This window comes from Rhopalosiphum maidis, chromosome 3 (genome assembly GCF_003676215.2).
Source record: "Rhopalosiphum maidis isolate BTI-1 chromosome 3, ASM367621v3, whole genome shotgun sequence".
In the NCBI taxonomy this organism is placed as follows: Eukaryota; Metazoa; Arthropoda; class Insecta; order Hemiptera; family Aphididae; genus Rhopalosiphum; species Rhopalosiphum maidis.
This window is the reverse complement of record NC_040879.1, coordinates 46073788-46101375: the sequence shown is the minus strand read 5'-3', so window position 1 is coordinate 46101375 and position 27588 is coordinate 46073788. Positions and strand designations below refer to the sequence as shown.

General features: G+C 25.6%; 1 protein-coding gene across 1 annotated transcript; it reads right to left on the bottom strand.

Moving 5' to 3' along the window:
• Positions 1–53: 53 nt before the first annotated feature.
• Positions 54–18909, bottom strand: LOC113555679 (protein ELYS-like). The gene is made up of 23 exons (XM_026960172.1): positions 18786–18909; positions 13665–13726; positions 13350–13586; positions 8715–8855; positions 8492–8639; positions 8293–8427; positions 8083–8230; positions 7803–7995; positions 7602–7732; positions 7237–7517; positions 6974–7167; positions 6689–6866; positions 6488–6628; positions 5734–5899; positions 5440–5676; positions 5277–5382; positions 5036–5205; positions 4267–4379; positions 4055–4193; positions 1845–1987; positions 1643–1724; positions 196–1045; positions 54–110 (listed from the first exon to the last, which is right to left on the bottom strand). The coding sequence occupies exons 3-23, from the start codon at positions 13542–13544 to the stop codon at positions 54–56; spliced, it is 3948 nt and encodes a 1315-aa protein (XP_026815973.1). The 5' UTR covers positions 13545–13586; positions 13665–13726; positions 18786–18909.
• Positions 18910–27588: the final 8679 nt, after the last annotated feature.

The following is a 27588-nucleotide window of genomic DNA, read 5'->3' as shown; positions in this document are numbered from 1 at the left end:
ATAGTTTTTTTTTAACTTGTTATTTTCAAAGGTGCATATACTTTTTTCAAATTCTAAAATTTTTGCATTAAATTCTTCATCAAGTGCAATGTCATTAGATTCTTTAATTTCTTGATAATATAAATTATCATTATCTTTATTAGATTTCATAGAATTTTTATTGAATGAAAAATAGGTTTCTTCATTAGTTAAAGCTTGTATTAGTTCACTCGTTTTTATTTTTACGCTATTTAAGGATTTTTTTTCATCTTTCACATTTTTATAAACACAAGATGATTCATTTTTTTCTGATATCTCATCAATAACTATTTCTTCATGATTATCTACAGCTGAATCTTGGGTTCCATTTTTTTTAGCTTGCGCTTCTAAATTAAAATTTTCCCAAAGCGATTCACTAATAGAAATTGATATTGGGTGAATTTCATTATCTCCAATCATATTATGATAATTTAAATTATATTCAGGTATAGGATTAAATTCATTTGGGCCATTACATAAATCATCTTTATGATTTTCAATGCCTAGTAAATAATTAGACGCACTTGAATTTTTATCTTTATTTTTTAATAATTTAGTAACATGATATTCTTTAACCATAAAAGAAGTTTTGTTGCCATTGATTATATTACCAAAAGTATTTTCATTTTCTTCTTCGTATACCTGATTATTATTATTTGAACGATTCTCTACAGCGAAGCTATCAAAAGTATTGTCCACAATTTCCTCACAAAGTATGTCGACTTCTTTTAAATCACATTCATTGTTTCTATTTTTGTCTTTTTTAATTGATTCCACTAATATTTCTGTAATAATATTAATATCTTCATTTTCTAAATAGTCTTCACTCGGCTTTTCAGATTTATTATCAACACTTTCTTTATCAAATATGTCATCATCTGGTTTTTCTAAATTGCCTTCACTTTTGAGTGCAATATCTAGTTCTACTAAATTACTTTTATCAATATTTTCATCGAGTATGATTTTTGGTCTTCTTAATTTATCTATAGCTTCATCATTATACTTGACATCTGGATTATTAAGATTACTGTAACAATAAAAAAAATGCATAACTTAAGTAATAACCCAATGAATATAAAAAATTAAATATAAGCAATATATAATTGTAATCAGTATTTTATTTATTTCAAAATTATAAAGTATTGGTAATTTATTTTAAAGAGTTTAATGTTTCTTTTTAGTTTTTAATTCTTAAAAATATAGTTAGTTAAGAAAGTGAAGTATAAGTGAAACAACATAGTTTAGAAAAATTTGATTATCACATTGCTAATAATGAAGTATAAGTATTTGAAGTTAGAAATATTACAAATTTGGTATGATGAATAATTTTTGAGTGGTTATATAAATGATGATTACATTGTAAGCCTTTTATGTTTTTATAGTAGAATATAAAAGATGCAGTATTGAAATTTGTTTTAAATATGTAAGAACAGCAGAACTACAAATAATTGTGTGATAAATTTGCATTTTACAATTTACATTGTAAAATTAATTTTAAACTGATTAATAATTTCAAATGTTTTTAAAAAAATATACAAATACAATTTTAAAGTTTAAAATATCTTGTATATTTAATAAATTAAATTAAATTATTATGTTCAATTAATAAAATCATATTACATACATTTGAAAGGATTTATTATGTCCAATATCATTTGTGTTTTTGATATTAAAAAGATCATCTTTCATAAACAAGTTATTGATTTCTGCAATGGTCAAAAATCATAAAAATTAATATTAATAGTAATAGTTATAAAAATAGTATAGTAATATGAAAATACATATTTTTTAAATACCATAATTATAAAAAAAATAATTTAATTTACCTTCATCCAAATATATTTTTTTGTTGAATTCTGTTCTGTTAGTTGAAGGTATAATATCTGTAAATCCGTCTACCAAAACAGATGTAATATTAAAATTTTTTGTTTCGCCAATTAACTTGGATACTTCAAGAGCTTCTGAATATCTAAATGAATTAATATAAAATTAAACTATAATTATTATTTATTATTTTTTTAAATTAAATATAATTATTTATTATTTGATGAAAAGTATAAAGAATACCATCCATAACATATCCTTAATTTTTAATATTTTAAATATAATTATGTTGCCACATTAAAAATTTTGAACTGAGGTTTCCAAACTTATTTACCTAAAAGCATTTTTATTATTAGCAGCTATAAGTCTCATTAGGTCAAAATATAACACACTATTAACATTTTGTACTTAAAATCTGTGACCGATTAAGAGTTAAAGACGCTGCGGGCAAATTAATTTTCCAAATTACAATAGGTTATTGCTAATAAAAATATTTGACACCATTCTTAACATATGAGAACTATGATGCCGGTGCAATTGCCTCCCTTTGTCATCCGTTAGACACGGCTCTGCTTAAAATACTTTTAAGAGCAAAAAAACTAACATTAGAATATTCAGTTAAATATTGAAATAAATAACTATACATTTTGAACATTTGACTATTCACCTAAGTACTTTTTACAGCTGTACACAATACATAGTTATAAAAATGTATTTTATTTACTAGTATATATATTTTTTAAAGACAAAATTCAGAGATAAAATATTAAAGATAAAAATAATACATCAGGACTTTGAAATTAGTGCACATAAGACAGTTCTATCTGTTTTCCCGAATGTAAAAATAATTGCTTGCAGATTTCACTTAAGGCAATCTTGGTGGCTTAAGGTTAGTAACAATATTATTATATATTTATATATTTATTTAATTATTTTATAAATATTTTTTTTTAGATTCAAAGTGAATCTGGTTTAAGAGTACCATATATGGATTCAAATGATAAACTCGGAAAGGGGTTGAAGCAATTTTTCGCTTTACCTTTCTTTGAATGTCATGAAGTAAATGAAGCATTCATTGAACTTATAAGTATTCGCCCCAACAATGCTGTAGAATATTAGTTCAGACTATATTTTGAAGAATTACATTGAAGATGAATGCTTATTTCCATCAGAATTGTGAGCAGAAAAGCTTTCAATGAATCCAAGGTAAAATTAATTTTTTATTAAAAAGAAAAATATATCATAATTAAAATAGTTATTTATACTTTTTATAGGACAACTAATGGTTCTGAAAGCTTTCATCACACATATAATGGCCAATTTGATCACCCTCATTTACATATTTATTTAGTTATAATAGTATTGATGGAATTTCAGTCGGAAACTGAAACTAAAATCAGATGAATTATTTAATACGATTGGAAGAAATAGAACGTATGGAATTCACCATAAATGCATATAGTAAGTATGAAACAAATCAAATTGATATCATTCAATTTTTATCACAAGTTGGTCCTCGATATCAAGGAAAAATATTGTAATTTACTACTTATTTTAAATATTTATTTTAACTAATTTGATTATTTTTGTATTATTTTATTTTTACTTCAACAATAGAGTATATATAATTTAATATTTATGCGTAAAAACCAAACCAAAATATTATTTATAACAGAATTGAAATATATTTTTCTATAAAATTTATTTTTAATAATTTGTTTAATATTATTACTATAATTATTTTTCTTTATAACTGGCAACATTGCAACAATTTTTATGCGGAATCATGTTAAATTTGGATTAAATAAAAAAAATATTTTTTATTATGAAAATGTGCGGAATCAGGTAGGAAGAAAGGTATATTGAGCGGAAATTTAGTGTCGCCCATCCAGACTTCAGTAAGAATATAATTCTCCAAAATATTTTCTATTTTTATTTTTTTAACTTAAAAATAAAGTTGTTCTATGCTATATTTTATGTTCAGAATAGTAAGTGGTTTGTATAATTGTATTTTTTATACTACTTATTATTTAAGAAGCAATATAAAAACTTAGCACCAGGTAAAATATTATAGAACTTAGTAAATGTATTTATTTCTATATTTTGTTCCCAATTCTTACTGAACTAAATTAAAACACACTTAAGAGAAACATAGATTCTTATTGCAATGTACGTTATAAATCTAATATTTTTAATTTATAATTCAATTTACCTCTTCTCTTCAATTAAAAATTTAAATTGAATTGATGTAGTGTCATCAAATTTTTGTAAACAAGAAAAAAATAAGATCTTTTCGTCTTCGTCAAAAGGATAATTAAATATTTTTTGCAATTGGTTAGTATTTCTGCATTCTAAAATTAAGAAATTTACTTCAAGTTAATAATAATAACATATAAGTCAATAAATAAATTGTATATATCTTACGATCAAAAATATATTCAAATAAAATATTTTTTTCATTCATATCTCCTCTTGAATGCATATAATCCAGAGCTTCAAAACAATTTTTACTCATTATGTGCAAGTTAACATAAAATCTAAAATATAATTATTCATAAATTTTTAATTTATTAATTGTTCACGGTGGCATTTTATGGGTGCTGGTGGTTTTAAATATAATACCTATTCATAGGTTTTACAAAATTGCAAATTAAATATAATATGATAAAACACAATATATAGTATATTATTACTTTCAAGCTTAATATTTTATTCATTTAAGTATATTATAGTATTATATAATTGACGATCTGCTTCCTACCAATCACAGGCTGCAGTAGAAAATAGAAATGAAAATATGTAATATAAGTCAAACCCATATCTAAAATTGCAGTTTCAACATACCTGCACACACAAAGCAGTGCCTTTGCTTATAATATACATATTCAGAATAATATGAGCTGGATAATATTTAATAAAATATTTTTAACTAAGCAATAACTTCAAACTACTAATGTAAACTAAGATAGATAAATACATTTTTAGAAAAATATAATTTATAACCTGTATATTAATAATTGTAATATGAACTTATAACTAATTTAAATATAATTAAATAGTTTGCAAAATTGAGATTTAATCATTTGTATACTTATGATAGTATAATACATATTTAATATCAAAAATGTAGAAATTCAATTTAATATTTTTATATTTTTTTAAACAAATTATATTAAGGTAAAAAAATTCTTACTTATGATCATCAAGATTGACTAATTTGATTTCAAAGAGATCTATGTAATTTTTTGCCCAATAATACTGTTCTTTAAATACTAGTAGTTTCAGAACATTCCAATGGTACCAATTCCAAGAATCATCATCAATCAACCATTTATTATAATTGATAAAGATAAGCATAGCATTCTATACAAATAAAATATATTAAAAAATAATTATCTATTCAAAATAAAATAAACGACTAAAATAATATTTACTTCAAACATGTCATGATCTAAAAACCAGGTGGCACCACAAAGTTTGTATAATCTATCATTTTTCTTAGATATGTCATTCAAAACATTTGTCATTATTTCATTCATTCTAAAATAAATCATATATTTTTAGTAAATTAAATAATTTTATAATGTTAAAACTTACTTTTGCAAATAATAGGCATCAATCAAAAAGTAAGTTATAATGAAGTTTTTGACAACTTGCGAAAGTTCAGTGTTCAAATTAATCATTAATAGATCTTGGATATTGGAAGGCGGATATAAGCCTTTACACTCATTATTAAATTCCTGTTGCCATTGTTCGATAAATTTATATCTTTTAAGATCATTGGTGACAACAGCGTCAATAAGGTAAAGAGGTAAATCTCCAAATTCCATTCGACTAAATATTTAAAAATTAATTAATACATTGTACATTCTTAAATAATTAACCACTAACCGATTATTGGAATATTGTATAAGAAATGAGAAATTAAATTGAAGAATTTGACACATAGAATCTCCTTCCATTTGTTTTGGTAAGAGTTTATAGTTAATAAAATAAATAAGAGACTGAAAATATTGAATGACACACTTCATTTTTTTCTCTCGATTCATCAAGTCAACTGAAATTGAAAAGTTAGTTAATTTTCTGATTTAATATTAAATTTATAACTACATTCAGTATTATATAAGAATAACTTAGGATGGCAATTGATTTTCAGAAAATTCTAGACTAAATCCCTAAATAAATGGTTTTTTGATAACTTTTGTTTCTGTCAGTTTGCCACACTCAAAAATTGCTTAATTAGCAAAAAAAATTTTAGGTGGTTGTTGAAATAAGTAAAATTTCCACAAGGCATACATAAGCCACAGTTTTTTTTTAAATTTATTTAAATTAATATCAAAAAGATAACTGGGCATCACTAAGAAGTAAGTTATTGTCGTCGTTAAGACCATATGCCTAAGGCTTTTTTTATATGATATGAATATTCTGCATTATAGTTTATAATTATGTGAGTCAACCATTTATAAAATGTAATAATTTAAAAAAATCAAAATTTTGTAATTCTTATATTGTAAATAAGTTATCATTTTATAGAAAAATCTGTATTAAAAAGTATTTACAAAATATTTTCTGATAAACCTTATTTAACTATTCGACTAGTTGAATATAAGTATTTATAATGAAACAATATTTTCACTTATATTACCATTTAATATTTGAATACTGTCTGCAGAATGCATACTTTCGTAAAAATGTACTACATGCAACATTTGAGACAAACATTTGTGTAACATATTTTCATTGTTATTGCAAAACAGCTCACCGGAGTAGTCAAATAAAGAAACACCTAAACATAGTTTAAATTAATAATAATGAAAACAATCATATTGGAAAAATATATAATTACATAATTGATCAGTATATTTGTTGACAAGCGTAAAGTGATTCCAAAGACATTGCATTAATAAAGATATTGATTCATAAGAAACATTGGTTCCATTTTTACATTCTTCAGCATATGCATTAAGAACTGACATAATCTCATTTTCTACTATAACAGCTATTAAAAAATGTACTTTATCAAGCTGAAATATTAATTAATCAATTAACTATGGATTTATAATAGATTATAAGCAGATCAAAGTACATAGATTTTGAATGAAAAAAATTAATACAATATTTTATTTCATACCAAGCTGTAATTCACATAATCATCAGTCTTATCCCAAAAGAATGGTTTTAAATTTGTTTGTAAACACTGGCTAAATATTAAACTTGGATTTTCTAACAACTTCCATTTGTTTAAGTGTAATTCATCCAAAATTTCTTGTTGAACACCAGCATGTTTAATTTTAACTATTTCATTGTCTAATAAACAATCGCATTCTGGAAAAAAAAATTTAAAAGTATACATACAGAACAAAAAGCTATCATCAAGTACTGTTGTATTGTTACCAAAATATATTGAAGATGGATTATAGAGTTCTTCAACATTATTAATAAAATTGTAACTGAATGGGCGTAATGTTTTGTCAGAAATATTTAAATCTAAATAACTAGTATTATGAGGCAATTTCACAAAACTAGCAAAAGAATTTAATACTTTAAGATGATCTATATTTGATGGCATCTGGGCTTTATACCACTGGTTAATATCAAACAAAAAAATGTAAGATTCTGAGCTGGCATTTACATTTTTACGAATTTCCATTAACATAGCAAATAATTTAATTTTAGAACGTTCATTCATATCTATAAAATATTCAAAGATGCCAAGTATAATAAAAATAAAATAACTAATTTAATACTGTATTATCTTACATGAAATTGAATTACCAGTAACATTTCTGACCAAGGTGTCATTACATAAAGTTAATGCAGATATACATCGACCAATTCCAGCTTCTTTCCATAGAGACATTTCTAATTTTATACAATTTTCTTTATATACCTTTATAAGAAACACAACAATATTTTATAACAAAATGATTTAATTTCTAAATTTCTAAAATTAAACTCACTTTATATGACAAGCATCCATTTGACATCATAATTCTCTGTTCATATGTTAGAGCTATCATTGTTGCATTTGGAAGTCTAGAATTATCTGATTGAATCACCCAAAGATAACATAGATTGTTTGGGTCATAAGATGGTTCGAGAAAAGTAATGTGGGTTATTGGTATATCATATTTAAGATGTTTTAATATATATCTAAATAAAATAATAACAATTTTAACAAAATATAAACATAGCATTTACACAATATGTATTTTGTAAGCTTAATGATCAAATACTTACGACTGCGTAACTTTACAATCCCATACTTGTAAATAACCCGTAGAATATCCAATGACAACAGCATTGATTTTTTCATTATACAACAAACTAGATACGGTGAAGTCTAATTTGTCACAGTAGTGTTTTTTATAATCCATATAGAAAGTTTCTAAAATGAAACATGATGATTAATAAGCTGTTTAAATTTTATCTTTTGAACTGTAATTTTACCATTTAAAAACATTGCTAAATGACAATCAGCGCCATTAGTAATTTGATAAGCTTTTTGGAAGTCATCATTATTCTTTATAATGAATAATTGACCAGGCTTTAATTCATTTATAACAATTTTATTTGTTTTCAATTCTATAAAAAATTAATTTATAAAAAATATTTTTATAATGTTTTATAATATACTTGGTTAACATACGGTTTTTAATGTAATGTTCTTTTAAATCAATTGCATAAACTTCTCCTGTTGCCATACCAACTAACAATATAGTAGACATTATTTTTAATTCATTACAGAGTTGATCGTTAGGAAGTGATTTATTTAGTATTGTTGAAATATATGATACCTAAATTAATTAATATGAATACCTTTTATTTAGTTAAACAACTAAAGATTTAATTTAATAATGTCAACTACATACTGGATTTGGTAAAGCAATACAACAAATTGTGGTTAATTTTGGTAATTGACATACAAACAATATGCCAGAAGATTTAAACGAACATCCAACCAATAATAAATCAATAATTTTCTCACTTTGTACTTCTTTCACAAAGGTTATCTGAAAAATAAAATACAAAAAATTAATTAGGTATACAAGTGTATCACATCAATTTATCTATTTTTTCCACAGCCAGCTATGGTACAATCTTATTTGAGAAGTTATTATGTTTAATGAACAGAATCTTAAGTATAAAACTTATAAATGTATGATGATGTTAACCTATAAATAACATAGTTGATTTGAAAACTTTCACAATCAATAAAAATAAGCGCAAAATAATACATATAATATAGGTCTAAAAGTCTAATATGTATATATTTTATATCTACTATTAAATATTAATCATAGAATGCTGACTATTCATTAAAATTTAATACATGTAATACAATTTAGACATAAACATTAAAAAAAATTAGATATTTAAAATGTTAGTTTTTGAAGGAATTTATTATGTATACTGTTAAAAAATTAAAAAAAAAAAAAAAATTAATAGTGATTTGTCGAACAATTGCTTCAACATCAACATGTGTTATAGAACCGTATTTCCAATCTATAGCCATATTAGAAGATAAATCTTTTGGAATTATCATATTATGAATTATTTTCTTATTTTTCTTAGCTTTTGTTTAAGTAGTTAATAAATTAATTATATTTTTCAGTTTATTAGAAATAATATGATGAATGGATATACATTTTATGAACACAAACAATAAGAATTTTATTAATAATAAGACTGACATTATCTATAGCACACTTTGCACAAGATTTTTTTTTAAGACTTTTAAAAAACATTAAAGGCTAATAACTTTTATTTAAGTGTAGTTTTGGATTTGAATTAGAGTATTAGAAAAATAATTTCTAAAATGTTACTGCTTAGATAAGAATTTATACTTGGCGCATAGTAGTAAAAATTTCATGTAATTGAGTGGATCACGTGTAGATTTAGAATGAGAATGTGCTTTATTATTTAGGAATAAAATATCTAAGTTTTTTAGTAACCCAAGAAGGAAAAGTAGATTTAGCAAAATACCATGTGGAAGTATAGTTTAAGATTGAATAATGCAGTGCACCGTAGAATGAGTAAACTGCAGTATTTAAATCAAGCTGTAAAAAAGGTCAACATCAAATTTTACTATAATTACCTTTTTGAAGTAAAAAAATGAATGTAAACTATCAAAAAGAAATAGAATGAGATAAATTGAAACAGATTTATAATGTAGGATGAAAGGAGTCGCGTGGTACAAGAGGTTCAGGGGAAATTTCAGTTGTAAGATGGTTTAAGTTGGTAAACACAAAATCGAAAAGAGAGCCTTTAAAATTATAAATTAAATTAGATTAAAAAACCCATTGAGAGCAAACCCTTCAGGTAGATAAGGGCGTGTAAAGTAGCTAAAAAGTAGTTTAATTTCGGTTAATTAAAAACATGTAAAATTCAAGGTGTTGAACTTTTATTTGAATGGAATCAAATAAACTATAAATTCTAAATTGGTTATTCCTTTAAGTACTTTAAGACACAATAGATCTAAAGCATACAACTTTGTTTTAAATATTTCAAAAAAAAAAAAAACGCATAGTAAACTCAGTACATTATTTGAAATTTCAACTTCTAAACATTATTAATCTACAAAAAAAATTTCCATACTGTGTATTTTATTGCAACAAGTAACCGGCCGTCTGATGAAAATTTAGATCTTGTAGAATGACAACAAATGTTAAATTAGGCCAAATATTACATTTGAGATATTCAAGTACTTCAATTATTGATCATTTAACTACTAAAATGAGAAATAAAATTGTAAAAATTGTATAGAAACCAATTCAATGATTTTTATATTATTAGATGAATGAACTACAAATAGTTCATTATCTGGTATACTAATTTATCACAAAGCTTCGATATCATAATATAATTTACCAGGTTTTATATTTTTGGTTTTAATTGAATTGAAAAATCAAACATCTATAAACATCATAGACCAACTACTTGAATGTTTAAATAAACATAGATTTACTGATATTTATTTAGAAGAATATTGGATATCATTTGTCACAAATGAAGCCAGTGTTAGTGTTCTTTTAGGAAAAACTAATGGACTTGTTGCACATTTAAAAGAAAAATGTTCAATATTATTTAGTTGACATTGTATTAATCATAGGTTAAAATCGGCAGTTTATGATATATTAAAAGATATTACAGCGGGGTATAATTCCCAACATTTTCTTGACACATTATATTCTTTGTACAGTCTATCGTCTATAAAATTAAAATTGTAAAAGTTAAAATGAAATATTTTTAAAATTGATCGAATACCGATGTTTGTTTGGTAGCTAATGGCTATAAAACAGTAAAAGTAATTTGGAAGATATATCCAACTAAAGAAGCTTCTCAGAATAAGTGTTATGATCAAAAAACTACATCCAAGTATAAAGGTCTTTATTAACGGTTAGAAAGTTAACAATTTCTTTCAGACTTGGCACTTATGTGTGATGTGTTGTCTGAATTATCTCAACTGTCTTTAGATTTATAGTCACAGTGCAACATTAATACAAGCTAATAAAAAAATTAAAAGAGCTATTAGAGTAATTGGTTCTTTAAAAACTATCATTGGTGATAACTGATTATTAGATGCTGAAACAGTCAAAACTATGAAACAAATTATGTTTTAAAAATATCCCTTTATGTAATAATATTAAATTAGTAGGTATGTAACAATAAAAACTAATTAATTAAAAGTATTATTAACAATTTAAATATGAGACTATTAAACAATAATGAATAATAATCATACAATATATTCTAACTAAATTAGGACTATAACAAGTATTAACTATTGAATTGCTCGATGGTTTTGAATTATGAACTATAAATTATAATTAATAATAATATTACAAGTACACCAACAAATAATAAAATAAAATAAAATAATTTATTTACTATAATAATCTATAGTTATATTTCGAGTAATTTTTTTGATTCTCTCGATTAGTAAAAATATTCAATTATTTTTATCAAATGAATAGATGATTTATGCAGTGAATGAGAGAACATAAAGTATATATAATTATAATTAAATTTATATATTATAATAAATATAATTTATAAGCAATAACTTATTACTAATAATCAAAAGTAATGTCTTTATAACAAATCTATTCTCCAATAATTTATTTTCTGAAAGTTAGCGAAAAAAAAAGTAAATTGGGGATACTAACCCCTAACCTCTCCCCTGGCCATGCCACTGAGTATACTAGGTAATTCTTTTATTGATATCACTCATTAGGTATGTCAAAAATATAAAAATATTTTTTCTCTTTTTTATAGTTATAATATTTTAAGTTTGGTTTATTTACATTTATAATTCCTTAATGCCTTAAATTGAGCATTAAAAATATTAATGTATATTGTAGAAGAGTAGTTTATAAAAAATAACAAGATTAAACCTCAAGATGCAAGAGCAACATAATTTCATGTGTGTTCAAATTGCATTCTCTTCTCAAATGAAGTACACTTTTTAACTATCTTAATTTGATTATACAGTTAATATCAAATTTTATAAATACCCAGACCATATAAATTGTTTTTAAAGTATATTTCAATTGGTCTTTGTTTTTATTAATCTAGAACCCCAGTAATTAAATTAAATTTAGATAAAAGTATTTTTTATTTTCAACTAATTTTGGGTATTTATTTTAAATAATGCTATGTTATTAAATTATTACTAAAGTACTTATAAAACTAAAAATACAACTTATTTAAAAGTATTAATAGTCTTATAAGTACTTTAAGTTTAATTATCGATTAGCATTCATTAACTACAGTAGTAGTGCTAAATAAAATGCATCTTTTATCTTATCTACAACTGGTGTATCTTCTACACTATCACTAATGTACTAACCTCTTATTTTATCTTATATTTTATATTCAAGTAGTTAATAAACAAATTATTCTTATAGATTATCAGAAATATATTTTCACAACAGTCACTTATATGAAAAATGATATAAATAATACAATGAGTGTTATTAATGTTATGCATAAAAATATGGGCAATTTGATAAGTTAATTGGCTGGTCAATCTATAGAAATATCTGCATTATTACATGCTAATATGAATTTATGTTTTTTTATGTATTTACTTTTTTATTTCTAATAAATAATGATGAACACCTTATAAGTATTGAACCTAAAATAATAATATAAGTAGCCGAGTTCTAAGATTAAATTATTTTTGTTTAATCTATTCAAATCATTTGACAGTATTCAATAGCACTGTCATTTTACATTTTAATCAGTCACAGCAAACATAGTATGAAATATGTGTAAGCCCATTGTAAGGCGTACCTGGAAGCTAAGTGTTGTCGGTACGGTTTTTAAGAAAAGAATAAAAAACTTGAAATTGTCAACAATCAAAAAATTATCCTCCTTATGTTTAAACTCCACTACAGAAAGTACCTATACTACAATACAAACCAACCATGAACACCACAAACTCGCAATGCAGTTGACCATATAATAGCGTCAATAATTTAATAACATATAAATGTTCTTACCTTTAACGATTTATCAGTTTGAACATCATTGAACGATCTGGAAGACTCAACAGACCTAGTTTCCGTTGAATAGAGATCGATGTTGGCTCCGTACGTGAACCATACGTACCGAGTGCCGTCAATCCATCCTCCCTTCACATCTTTGCGATCCAATCCAGAAGGAAATAGGATTCTATGCGTTTTTAATACTTCCATCGTTTGCGTTGAATCCGTGATGCGTTGATGTGAGAACAATCACTGTATAATATCAATGCAATACAAACATTTTAACCCATTACAGACGAATTACAATCAACATAATATTATTATAATCACCGCAGTATTCGGATTAATGTTGTTCCTGGACACCTGGTCTGAAAAAACGAGTTTGGCGAACACTGCAAACAAAATAAAACAACAACAGATACTGAAAAACACCGATAAAAAAATGCGGCGTATACAACGCCGAAAACGTTAAAACGCAAGAACTAGGGCATGCGCGAAATCGAATCAGTACAAAGAACCTTATAGTATGAGATAATTAAATTATTATTAATTTGATTATATAATTTAATGACACTTACAGTTACTGCGCGACCAATAGGCAGGCAATAACGTGGTTAAACAAATAAACTAAATGCGTAGATAGTGTTGTACTTCATATAACCAAACAAAGAATGAATGAACAAAAGCCAATCGGAGGATGTTCCTGATATCTGGAAGAATATCGTGATTACCGCGTTTGGTGACCACTGACCAAGGGCGGACAGCGTTGTATGTTACCGGCTCTGTTACTGAAAATGGTATTTACCATTGGTTCTTGTCTGGTCATAGAATAACCAAAAGGGACACTGCTGGCTGATGAACTCAAAAATACTGTTCAATTTGTTGAAATATCAGTGTATCCATAAAACAACGAAAATGTAAAATTCTTTTTGTCTGGTTACACTGATTTGCAGCATACATTTTTGTAAACAATAACAAATTCTTTCAAATATTTAGAATATCACAGTCTTGCTAGAAAAATAGAATAATGGGAAATATCTTTCCATAGGCAACACTGATATTTCAATAAGTGAAGCAAATCTGTGTCCCATAAGAATCCGTGTTAAATTCAAAAAGTGTCCTTTCTGGCTATTCTGTGGTCTGGTTCTTTTTCTTGTAAGAAACAATTCACGTAATGATACGAAGAATTATGATAAAATATATTTTGTCATGCGAAAAATGTTCCTCCGTGACAATAAACAAGCAACGTCTACATATATTAATCTCGACCAGAAATTAATAATTATAATTATAAATAAATGAATATATATATATATATATCTATTTAAGAAGATTGTTGATTATAACGCATAAAAAAAACACATTTCAAGATAAATTAATATTTTATACAAAATAATATATTTTAGGAATACATCACCAATCTCCACATTGGAGTATAATTTGAACATTTTATAAAAATATACAAAAACATTTTTGACCTCCGTTATTTTCTTCTCTTATCAAAACGAGAATTTGAATCAGTGTATCGAACTATTTAAGAAAATGAAGAATTTATATTTACTACAGGTGGATCAATTATATTTTTGTTATTTAACTATTGCATTATATTTATACGTATATAACTATTAACTACGCCAACTAGGGGCTGGTGAAAACTCGATTCCGGTATGTAGAAGCCACACATATAAAATATAATTAAACTGTCTACCTATTTAATAGCTTAAATAGATTAAATATGACTATTTCAATAATTTTTAAAAATAAAGACTAATTTAACTATTTTATAACTTATAAACTGTTACTGTTTTTGTATTAAAAATATTTTTGAGAAAAATCATATTTTTATATTTTATGTATATATATAAAAGATTATTTTGATAAAATTGTAAAGCATAAAAACATTTTATTCTTAAGATTTTAAGCGCATAATATAAATCCTGTCTAAAATCACAACAGGCCATAGGTCCGCAGAGGCGTTCGCCCCCGCATCACCTATATTTATATTTTGCTATAATTGCAAATATTTATAATATAAATACAAACTTCAAAATTATTTATTTTACAAAACCATATACAAATTTTATATTCATTATAAAAACATTTTTTTTTATAATAATTATAATAACATAATATATTTATGTTCATCTGCAATTTTTTTAAGAACGATCTGTAATTTTTGTTTCGTATTTTTCTATGTACAAGATAGACACCGGATTGAATCTATATTGATACACATGGCCGTACCTATGGGGAAGGGGGAATCCCCCCCCGAAATTAATTTTCAGTTACGGCCTTATAGTAAATTAGACGTTTGTAATCGTGTTTTTATCTGACGTACCTATAGCAGAGAAGTTTCTCTCACACGAGGAACTGACTGATAATAGTAAAGCCATTTTATATAAGTGATAAGTGATACACGTTTTTGTAAACATTTTCCTGTAAAATAAGCTTTAAATTATCATTGGTTAATTCTTTTAAAGTATTAGATGTATGAATTATACAGTTTTTAGCGATAGCCCAGCTTTCAATGAATTAATAGAAATAAAAAAAAAACCCTAAAGAAATATGAAATTAAGTATTAACTGTACACGTTTCTCATAAAATATTATTGTTATAATCTACTTTATAATAATAAATTAATTAAATACTTAGTTCAAAATTTAGTCTGAAAAAATTATCTACAGGTGTTGCCATTACTAAATTTTTAAACTAGAATTATTTAGTCATATTTGAAATTATACAATCAAATAGGTATAGGAAGATAGTCGCGACATCTGAAATATTTTTTTACTTTCCTTTAATTCATCAGGAGTCTTGTATTAACCCTTTCACTCACAGAAATACTTCTCTCACAAAATTACAAAATATAATACAAATAATCAAAATATATAGGTAGGTACAAGGTACTGTAGGGTAAATACGCACTACTTTTTTATACGGGTATTTAATAACAGTATCGAATATTTTGATTCTGTGCACACGCCATGCTTATAAGGAAAAAAATTATTAGAATTTTTACAGCACTAAATAAGTTATAAATTAACATCGTGCGGCCGTGCGAGGGTTGATGGCGTTGATGCATTCAAAACACTCGTACGTGTGTGCCTCAAACTAAGGTAGTATTGAACACTAAAAAATAGTCATAAATTAAAATGTTCGTTGAAGTGGGTACTCGTGTTCCAAATCAGGGGCGGCCACAAATCTTTGCCTGGGGGGGGGCAATTTTTTTTGGAATGTATATATTTAAACTATAATACTTACAATTAGTCAGAGAGTGTTTATATTATAATATAGCAAAAATTAGTGTATTATTTTATTATTTAGTGTAAAATTAACAGTGTATTTACTATTCATATGATAAATAAAAAATTTATTTTTTAATTGAATAATATTAATAAAATAAAAAATAAGTATACAAGGTGATTTTTTAAGCATGCTTACTCCATTATTATGCTTAAATTATGCACATATTCATATTTTGATTTTTACATAGTTTCAAGTCGTTAAAAAACAACGTTATATTTTAAATATTTTTTTAAGTTTTTTACTTTTTTGAATGACAACATAGTTTTAATTTCATATTCCAAAGCAGAAAAATTTTCTGAGTTTTTATTGTCCTAAGAAATTTAGGGCAATAGTAGTTTATGAGTTATAAGTATTTTAAGTTTAGATGCGCGTAGTGAAGTGATACGGGTTTACCCCACATAATGTTTGTCACTACTCCGCTTGTCTAAACTTTAAATATGTATAACTCATAAACTACTCACCTAAATTCGATTTTTATCAATCAAAATACTCGAGAAAAATATTCTGCTTTAGAATATATGAAATTAAAACTATGTTGTCATTCAAAAAAATAAAAAACTTAAAAAGGATCAAAAATATTTAAAATATAATTTTTTTAATAAAAACGTTGTTTTTTAATAACTTGAAACTATGTATAAATGAGAATTTGAATATACACATAATTTAAGCATAAAAATGTTGTAAGCATGTTTAAAAATTCACCTTTGATATAACCCTGACTATGGAGGATATATTTATTTAGTCCATATCCTGAAATAAAACAATTAAGAATTGTAGTTTTGAAAGTCATAAGATTTATTTTATACATTTAAATTATCTTAATTGTTGTTACTTATATTCAAAATTTAAATTTCTATTTTTCATACTGGGAAATCGATTAAATATTTGACAAAATAAAGAGGAAGATGTCTTGGGGGCCTTTGCCCCCTTTAGAAAAGCCACCCATATTTTAAATTAAAAAACGACATTAATTGGATCCCGGGGTATCTTATAAAGTATATGAATTGGAATCAACCTATTAGCGTTACCTGTAGGAAACACAAAATGGAAGTTTGCTAGAAAGTCTACCAACAATTTTGGTTTTTGTTACAAAAAGGTAACGGTCTGATTTAAAAATTATAAAACTATTAAAATAGTTATACAATTAATTTAATTTAGCTTAAGATGTGCTTAAAATGGCTTAAAATTTGATAACTTTTGTCATCAAGAAAACATTAAGATAAAATATAACCAAAGACCGGCCCAATTTGAGAACGTATTATTATAACATCGTTGACCCAACTCAGGTTTTGCCGTTGGATATAGAAAAATACTTTATATGAATTCTTGGGAAAAAAAACCGATATTATATACCTACTCAAAGATACACTAGAATTGTATGAACAAAATAACAACCCAAAGTCAACTTATTTTTCAAACGTAACATTAGGGACCAATATAATATAGGTATACCTAGGTATATAACATATATGACCAATATGAGAAAACATATAAATAAAAACGGCACATTCTACGAACACCTAACCTGCCTTTGCAAAATTAATTGTATTCTGAGTCATGTATATGTTACGGGTAAGATCCAAAAACGGTTAATGTACATATTACCCGGATAATGGGAACCTTATCCATATGAACAAAGTAATTTTAATGTATATATAATCCACCTTAAATATGTATTATCCAATAAATTTACATATTATCCGGTGTGTTGTGGATAAAGTATTCGTATTACTATAATCGTAAGTATGTCGATAAGATGTTTTGCAACTTCTTCTGCTCTCTTTGTTTTTAAGGGTCTTAGTTGAACGAATTTAGTAAGGTTATTCTAATATACCATAATAAACCGGAACTCTTCGCCTCCTGCGACTGTATATCAGGTCTACTTGGCACCTACTATTAATTTCCGAAAACACCATTGGTTTAATCACTAGACCTTTGATTTTAGATTTTTGCTCTGATTAACATGATTCGCAAAATTTTAAGTAAATAGACACTGGCACACTGCTTCTTGTGTTATATTTGTATACGTTTTTTTAATTTCAGCTTTCATGCGGTGTTTTTCACTATGTCCAATACTCAAATATACATTGTGTAGCACATCATAAATATTTTCATTAGTAATATAGTACAAAATGTTTGTATTACCTTCCAACAACGGCAGTATTAATTTATTTTCTTCTCCAATAGCAATAAGGTCGTACCTTTTCAAAATTCGATTTGCCTTGTTACTTTTTATTCCACTTGATCTCACATTTTTAATTTCCGAAATTATTTCATTATACTTAACTGCCGATAAATAAACTGAATTATTATTTTTTTCATTGACTATTTTGTAAAAACACTCGTAAAATCATTCACTTGAATTCATTTTAAAAACCTATATGTACGAGGTAAGACGTAAGAACGTGTAGGTATTAAGACAAACTAGTACTGTACTAAATATTATTCCGTGTGTTTCATCAAAAACAATTATCTACAATCGGTATTTTATCGTATACATTTTATCAAAGTACTTTACCTACTCAGTCGTGGATAACGTGTAAAATACCCGAGTAATGTACGAAATAAACGTTTTATAAATACAGTGAGTTCCGCTTAATGTGATCATATTGGTTTGGATAATTTTGATTCTATTAACCGATTGATTTCATCATAAAACATTTGAATTTATATATGTATATATGTATGTTTAAAATTTAATTAAAATAAAGTAAAGAAACTATCTATTTTGTATTGTACTTGAGGTTCTACTAATTTAATTTTCATATTAGCCTGAAATCAAAATCCATATTCAATTCATATAATATATACATGAATTTTAATGATTCAAAATTAAATAAATAATAATATATGTACATTGTACTTTATACCTATAACTTTAAGAACAACTGAAAAGTATTGCTTTCGAAAATTTCAAAAATGTTTGCATCATTGATTATTGTAATTGTGTGTTAACATATAATTTGGATTTTGGCGTCGTTTAGATTACTTATAATGAAAATTATTGAAAATATTTATAAGCACAATACAAATGTTAACGTTAACCGTTAACTGCATTCGATGGCATAGACATGATTTCTGAAAGGGGGGATCAAAAAAAAAAAAAGAAAGCTAAATGAGAGGGGAGGAAATTAAAAACTCTCCCGCCCTCCCAAAACTTTTTACTTTGATAGTAAAATATAAGAACAAATTAGAAACAATGAATATAATTTGAATTGATTCATAATTCACATTAAACACAATATGGAAGAGTATTCACTCCAATGATCCACATAAAGTTAAAACTTTTGTATTATAAAATGATACATCATTAAATAAAAAAAAATAAAAAACAAAATAAAAAAATAAAATAAATAATAATTAAATTAACAAATTTAGTTTTCTCTTTTTTTTTTTTTTTTGCTAGTTAGTTTAAAACTTCTGCTGTAATTAAATATTTCTTTAAACTGGCATAAATGTTAGCAGGCCATTTAGCCGTTTAACTAATACATTTTCACACATTTTCAACAAACCCGCGAGTGTCTTTTTAGATTTCAAATAAATAAACGTAATTACGTACTATGTACTAGTGTACTTACGTATACGCGGTGAACTAAACCCGTAGCGGCCGTAGCGGTAATGATTTCATTATAGGTTGTCATTTTTCACAATTTAATAACAACGATAATATCTGATAACATTTTAAACACAGGCTCACAGTGAAAGCATAGCCCTTTTAATCGAGCCTACATACATATTATTATATATAAAGTATTGTCTCTATAAATAATAAGAATATAAGTATAAACATAGTCGTCATTGACCATTTCGACTAAACAAACATTATTTTGCTACAAATAAAATAAAATAAAATAAAATTATAATGGTATATTGGTATTTAGTATTAACAAAATTGTCAAAATTCAATAGCTCGATGGATAATAATATGACAAAATATTATATTATTGTGCATACTGCATAATGTAAGCAAAAAAAGTAAAAAGCCAATGGGGGGGGGGTTTACCCACTCGTCACCACCTTTTATACGCCATTGATTGCATTAGTAAAAATACAAAGATGGGTGGTATTGAATATTATGCTTGTAGAATAATAAAATAATATTCTACGATTACTTCGTACAATGTTATACATATCATAGTTAAAGCGAGTACTCGGTACTAAGTGTTTTTTTAGTACAGCTGTCATAATATATTAATATGATAAATTTATATTACTTAGTTTTATGAAATGATGTACCTATTACTTATTTATTTATTAAGTAAATAATTAACACATAATTACTTTAGAGTAGGTACACACATACATATACATATTGTATAACATATTCAATATTGTGTATAATATATATTAATGTGTAGGTAGTGTGTACAATAGTATATTAGTATCTTATTTACATATAATATTAATATTCATTAAAATATTTCTTAACACGTTCGCTGCGTGCCAATTGGCGTCAATAGCGTACTCTCCATGTGCGGTCAACTCCAATTGGCGTCATCTGATATACCGATTTTTATGGGCTTATATTTTGGTCAGCGTTAGAACCTGTGCACTAATTTTTGGTCAGCGTTATCTACAAAAATTGCTAAACATTATTTTGAAAACCGTTTCTAAAAACAACCATTTGTTTTCTATTTACGTACTTCCCTATTACCTACTTTTATCATGTTATTTTATTATCAGGCACACCCAGCCGATGACGATCCGTAATCCTCATAACACAATAATTATTTTTATATTTTAAATATAGACGTGTTATACTTAGTATCCATTGATATCGATTGTGTGCATTTATTCTATAGTGCTAACAACGCCAAATGGTGTCGATGTAAAATTTATTTTGAAGATTGCGTACGCACCGCGATAGGTGCTTCTAAAATATGATACGCAGCGAACGTGTTAAACAAACAAAATTTCTGATTTATAATAATATATACAAACGAAGCATATTATGTTACAATGAATTTCAATCGTTAAAAATAAAAAAAATTAGATGCTTGTGCTAAGTATACCTACATGGTTACATAATAACATAAAACTATATTGCAATCATCTTTGATTTCAAAAAATTTAATAAGAACTCAATCATTTTTTTATTTTTATTGAAAAGGAACTTTAATCGATTCTTATGGTGTATATTTTTGAAAATAAGTTCATAAAATTGTTTCGCCTCATCGGAAATATGAAAATATTTAAGAATATATTTTATAGTATGTAATTCTTAGGACGTTTTATATGATGGTTTCTGGCAATAAATAAGGTCAAACATTAAACAGTTATACATGTCTAAGCATTATTATGACACTTTTGAAAAATAATAACGCAAGTACTTATTCAATTTTTACCAATTCTATGGTTATCATTTTATATAATTTGTTACCTATACAAATCCATATTTATAATTTATAAGTTAATAACAATCGTTATAATCAAACTCTACAATAATTAATAAAAAAATAAGTATGTTTAATTAATGTGTTAAGTATAAATAAAAAAATATTGTAAATCATTATTTATATGTATTAATGCATTATGAATTCATAAAATATTAAAATATATGACGTATATAAACACTGAGTTAAAATATTATTTAAAAAAAAATAAATATAAATTAATGTATCCATACAGCCATGTTAACACACTTGCTATCCCTGTGCACTTCATTGCACTTACAAATTGCACTCGCGTTAAACTTAGTTGCCTAATGTAAACATTTATCTTAACGCGTGAGGATAAATAAAATTATTGGTAAATTACAAGGGAAACTAGGGATAGAGTTAAAAAAATACAAGTAAGCAACAAATATCTACAGCAGTGTCCCGTGAGGATTTACCCATTGCAATATCTTCTGAAATAATAAAGATCTCATAATTCTGATTTTTTAATTTAATTTAATTTAATTTAAGATTTACAGGAACAAGAACTACAAATATGTCATGTTTTAATTAATTTTAATGTTTTGGTAAAAGAGTACAAGTAATTAATGAGCACATAATTAGTTTTAAAATATTGAAGAAAAAGTAAAATTAAAATAAATATATTTTTTTAACATACCTGTTTTACTGATTAAAATATTGTCGTCATCAACATAAACAGTTGCGAAACAAGTTTTGACGAAACAGCGATACCGTGAAATATTTGTTTGGCATGATTTGTACGAAAAATTAAATTTAAATCCATCAATTACATTCATTTTTTTACCTAAACGTGGAATTCCATTAAAATAAAATATATATATATAAATTCCAATATATTTAATAAATACTTATATTATTCACGGTTCACGCGGTTACGGCTAAATGTTGTAATATGCAGCTATATAATACTCGAAATTTCGTCGTCGATAACATAGACACTATTGATATATCTACACGTTAAATTAGTTTATATTTATTTATTACATTATGCAGGTATTTCAATTATCTCTTCTGATATTTTAAATATTAAATGGTTTATCGACATAGGTACATCGATGGTCGATAGCACTACTACAGACTAGGAGTCCTCAAACTCCAGCTAAATAATAGAAATAGAAATAGATTTGGTGGAAATGAAAATTGAACCTTTTTTATTTTGGCGGAAACGATATGACCGTCCAAATATGCAACTACCACTAAATTTAAAAGAAAATTTCACACTGGATAATGTATGTATATGACGTTGCTAATACGTGCACTCTATGAATTTACTTTAATTTCTATTCTACTATTTTTCTTATAAGTTTTTAATAGGTACCTATTCAAAACGTTAAATTTTGTTATTTCCAAACTTGTGTTAAAAATATACATAATCCTAACATACAGGGCCTGATTTAGGCATTTTGTGGCCTTGGGTAAAATAAATAGCCCTTCTCCACAAATTATATAACAAAATAATAATTTATTACTATTTAGTATTTACTTATAAGTTATAATTATATATTATATTGTAATAATTATGTTATATATTTTATCTCTACAGACTACAGATTTCTTGTACCTATTATTTTAATTTATATTTTACACTGATAAGAATTAATTATTTTATTTTTTTGAAATATCATATGTTTCTTATATTTTATGTAATTAGGTATTATATTTTTGTCCGATATTAAATTTCCGTTTAAAGTAAAATTTGATTTCAAAAACTAGATATTTCTTGCTTAGTTGTCTTTTTTTGGTCGCGGTCTGCTATACATTGAAAGCATATAGAATAATATACAAAATACAAATCTACAACTTACGAGCCTTATTTATAATGTTATTATTTCCTGTAGGAAAATGTGTTAATATTTTTGTAGACACTCATATATTTGTGAAAAATATTGCAGATAATACTTATTGGTCGTTATCGTATACAACAATATTATAATATTATGATAATTAATTATTATGTCTGTATGATTATTTTTTTTTTTTGTCACAAACAATATAGTATAATATTATTGTTTATATATAATATATAATATATATTGGTGTATATATGTTAAATGACGCCAATGTTTGTTTTTTTAGTGATAAAATGTTAATTCAATCCAATTGTAAGTAATTTAAAATTTCTTCTACTCTTTAATATTCACACCCTACTTAAACGTGAATACGGCAAGTGTGCTATAAACAAAAACGTTCGTATTTACTATTTAGTTACATTGACCGGTACGCCCGTACCGCAATCGTGGCGCGACAGCATATCAGTGCTCGAATTGGTGAGGGGGGGTCGCAGGCGGACGTAGTCTGTTTTCATTTTTTCATAGATTTCATCGTCTTCCTTCATTAAATTAAGCGAGGAAAAAATAAAAATACAAGCTTTATAGTACCTTACTATATGTGCAGAGGTTAAGTCATAAGTTGTGCATAAGTCCACAACGGGTTACTTTACAATTTATCTGCTAAGAAACGGTGTTTTCTGAACTAAAACCAGCGTCGGTCCTCAATTTTTTTCCAATTCGAGCACTGCAGCATATTGTTTAGAATAAACATCGCACTCTTCAGTCTTCATATTCTCTTAGGAGTTAAGGACACTGCGTATATAGAACTATATAGACGGCGCCGTGATGTTCATTCTGCCGGCATGCAAAATGCGTCTTACGTATGTGGCCCTGGTACCAAATTTTGCGTTTCAAGTCACCCTCTTAAATAATATCACACATTGATAAAATAAAATATATTATATTAATATTTTATTTTAATACACAGTAAACAGTAAACTGTACTCGGTACAGCTGAGTGTCTTATCTAATATTATTAACACCCTAGCATAAAAGGGGTTAAAAGTTAATCTAACACACGCAGTACGCTTCAGAAATAGACAACTTTCAATTGTTAAAATAGACCAAGTAACATACATTTACAAAATTTTAAAAAAAATCGCGTCGTCCTGTGGGAAAAAATAATAATATTTTTTTAAATTGCCCCGCATGTACCTACATCATCCCGACCTGTAATATATAGATTAACAGCCTAATATGATTGTCGCTGATCGGTATACGCACCCACACACACACACACACACACACACACACACACACACACACAACACTTTCATTATCTGATTTTATGATTTATTTGAAATATTATGATTATTATGAATATACAATATAAAATATAAATTCTGTCAAATGTCCACAACCCTTTTTTGTAGCCTTAATGTAATATTTTGTGGTTGATATCAGTGTCGATCTGGCTCATGACTGGGCCCCTGGATAACTAATTTTGAATGGGCCCCCTACAAACTTAATTTCAACTTAAACGAAAAAAAATTTAACTGTCATTTAATAAAATATCAAAACTATTTTTTACATAATTAATCATAAAAAACATAATAATAATAATAATAATAATAATAATTAGGTCCTTTTTTTCAATGCCTTTGTCAATATAATTATAAATATAAAAGTATAAACCAACATTGTAACTTAACAATTTTACAAATAAAATACAAAATTTGAATTAAAAATTAACATTAAATTATTAAATTATTAAAAAAGTAATTTTTTTAATTCATTGCTTGACGGTCCTAACATATCAATAACTTTATCTTTGTTTATAAATTGAATGATATCATCTTCCTCAAATAAACAAGTTAAAGGATCCAAATATTGCTGGCTTAATGAAGATCTAAAGCTAAATACTGCGTTTATCTTTATCACCAGACCACAATAATTACCATGTATCAATGTTCAACGTTTACATATTTATTTGAGTTGTACCCGATTAGAATTTTAAACACATACATATTTTTTATTACGTATACGATTGGCTATGGGCCCCTAACATTGAAAAATATCGAAGGGCCCCCAGGCCCCGGCGAACGCCGGTTAGCCGGGTGGGCTAGACCGACACTGGTTGATATATTTCATTACATTTAGGCATTTAGCAAGTGTTTAATTTTATTTTTCGCGTATTTCTCGTACTAATAAAATGACGCGACTGCGAGTATCTTAGTGTTATGTAATTGAGTATTCATCAAAAAAAGCCCTAGAGGTTTATATATTATTTATGTAATTTATTAATCTTAGAATGTACATCCACTTCCATTGTTCCATTATCCGTTGAATAAAAATAGTGTAAATACCACAATGATTGATATCTGTGGTATACTAGCTGGTATATACTATACAATACATTCAGTAATATTACTTATCTTAATTTACGAATTGACTGCCGACTACCGTAAGTATTGAGTACGTTCATTGTGATATAGAAGTATTAAATTTGAATTCAATGATACACTATTGAATACGAAAAAAATAATTCTGAAATGAGATGGTCTATAAAATTATTGCTTATAAGTACCTATAACTTGGTACCTACATTTCATGAAGTAATTTATTTTACTATTAATATTTTAATAGGTTGATTTAATTTTTAAGAAATAGTTATTTTACCGATGAATTATGCAATGTACACATACAATAAATTTGAACTTCAAACGTTCATAAAAATCAATTTTATAATATTATAACAATTTCAAATATTTCAATTGTTTCTTGTCAATTGCTCAAAAAAGTCAAATTTTGTTGAAATTGATACGATATTTGGGAAATTATAATATAAAGAGATAGTTGATGAAATACAAGTGAAATAGTTCATAGTAAATTTGCTTACACCTTTTAAAAAAAACATCTACTTGGGTGTCATATTTGGTGTAGAAACAAAAACTGTAGTTATATTTGTAGAGAAAATAAGTACCATGTCAATTTAATACAACAGAAATGAAATCACTTTATGAAATTAATGTGCCTAATATTTACCTTAGTATGAATATCTATAGATGTTTAACTTATGTAATTTAGAATTAGATTAATTTTATAGCTATTTATTAATAAAATATACTAACATTCATACAAATTGTTATAGGTTGTAGGTAAAATATATTGCTTAACACTAAGTTAATGCTAGTTAATTTGATTAGAATTATCATAAACAATTAATTAAATTACACTAAGTACCTACCTACTTATTACAACTTATATTATAAATCATAAATATAATAGTTGTGTAATACCTACGTTTAAATAAAATACTTGTTAAATAGATATATTATAGTTACCTATAATATTTGTACATTATTTACATTAGAATATCATACTGTATATTATAGTCAGGTGTACTAACTGAAATATTTTAGACAGGTGATTATAATTTATTTTAAAATGATATAATATCAATAACCACCAAGTGGTGGCCTCCAAGGTCGTACCCCCCCTCCCACCGAAATTTTTAAAAGTAGAACTATATTAGAAGTGAATATAGTTTATTGACTAATAATTTTTAGCATTTAAATTTAAAAAAAAAGGTAGATCCTCCCCTGAAATTTTTTTCAGTTACGGTCTTGATGGTCTTGATAATATTATTTTATTCAAGTTGGATAATAGGTACTTAAATTTCCTCTAATATTAAAGCTAACAACATAAAATTGATTCGGCTGAACACACATTTTTTATATGTTGTCTGTATGAAAGACTGAG

Coding starts and splice junctions, on each gene's coding strand:
- LOC113555679 (XM_026960172.1), bottom strand. CDS start 13,544: ATGGAAGTATTAAAAACGCATAGAATCCTATTTCCTTCTGGATTGGAT. Junction 6,867..6,973: donor ATTATGTGAATTACAGCTTG/GTATGAAATAAA, acceptor TTAATATTTCAG/CTTGATAAAGTACATTTTTT. Junction 1,046..1,642: donor CATAATAAATCCTTTCAAAT/GTATGTAATATG, acceptor TTATTGTTACAG/TAATCTTAATAATCCAGATG.